This window comes from Monopterus albus, unplaced genomic scaffold (assembly GCF_001952655.1).
Source record: "Monopterus albus unplaced genomic scaffold, M_albus_1.0 scaffold20.1, whole genome shotgun sequence".
NCBI classification, from domain to species: domain Eukaryota; kingdom Metazoa; phylum Chordata; class Actinopteri; order Synbranchiformes; family Synbranchidae; genus Monopterus; species Monopterus albus.
In genome coordinates, this window is record NW_018127900.1 from 4,117,141 (window position 1) to 4,118,242 (window position 1,102).

Consider the following 1,102-nt stretch of genomic DNA (forward strand, 5'->3'; position numbering starts at 1 on the left):
CGACCGTGGGACGGCGATGCCACGGATAAGTAGCCAAAAAACAAAAGCACACAACCAAGAGGCCAAACGGATCTACTGACGCCAGAGGTTGCCATCGTTCTGGCTACAAGGAGGGACACAATTCACAGCAATGTCATATGGAAAACTTCTACACTGCTTCCATGGATAGTGTCTTCACTGGAGATTGTAATTTATTCCGAGGCAGACGAGTGCGTGATTGGCCCTTGTGTGCGCGTTCAACAGGCACTAAACTGTGTAAATCCCGGCTCCATAAACCCGTGAGCGCTGGTGTAGTTGAGCCGGATTCTTGAGCGAACCTCCCGTTTATCCATACATGACTGGGGTGCAAACTAAAATAGCAACTCAAAAGAAAAGTTCTCCACAAGTTTCGGAGAGTCTATAGGGCAGCGCATTCCATCGCGGTGATCTGAGTGCTGCAACGAACTGCCTCCAGCTCAGAGATCCCAGGTTACGTACTCTCTCATGACCAAGCTCCACAAAAAAAGCGGAATTCCAGAATTCCTTAAGTCCTTCTTTGGACTTCGCTGGACTTTATCGGTCCTGGTGCGCACGGGAGTGGACGCAAACAGAGAATGGGAGAAAACAACAAGCCTTGTGGGTCGCACAGCAATCCTCTACTCTCCCCCCTCTGAGCATTTGTCTTTCTGCTCCTCAGCCCCCTCTCCACATATTAGCGAGGTGCCTCTCATTGGTTGGCCACTTGTTGTGGGTTTTACGTAGTGATGGGCGGGAGTAGGTCATAGCGTGGGAGGAAGATGGTCTTGAGAAGTACAAGGTGAGGAGGGATGAATGTGTTGGAGAGTAAATGAGGTGGAGAAAGCCCCTCTGAGAATATGGGGAAGTGATTTTAACCATGTTGCATGCTCTTAAATCTAATATTTTCCTAATGTATAACCTAAATAGTTTGATAATAACGTTGTGAGGGAAAACAAGTTTATGAAAATATTGAATATATTTGTTAATTTAACCACCAGTGTTGGCTCGTAATTTTAAATGTATAATATTACTTACAGACTTCTTCTGCCTTACACTGACAATAATAAAAGCCATATAGATCTTTTGTTATACTCCAGAAAGTCTA

At 45.4% G+C, this 1,102-nt stretch overlaps 1 protein-coding gene across 1 annotated transcript in view; it reads right to left on the reverse strand.

Moving 5' to 3' along the window:
* gas1a (growth arrest-specific 1a) overlaps nucleotides 1-95 on the reverse strand; it is a 1,548-nt gene extending 1,453 nt beyond the window's left edge. The window contains exon 1 of the mRNA XM_020593957.1: nucleotides 81-95. Coding sequence (XP_020449613.1) covers nucleotides 81-95 — 15 coding nt within the window. The remainder of the gene's footprint in view (nucleotides 1-80) is intronic.
* Between the last annotated feature and the right edge of the window lie 1,007 nt (nucleotides 96-1,102).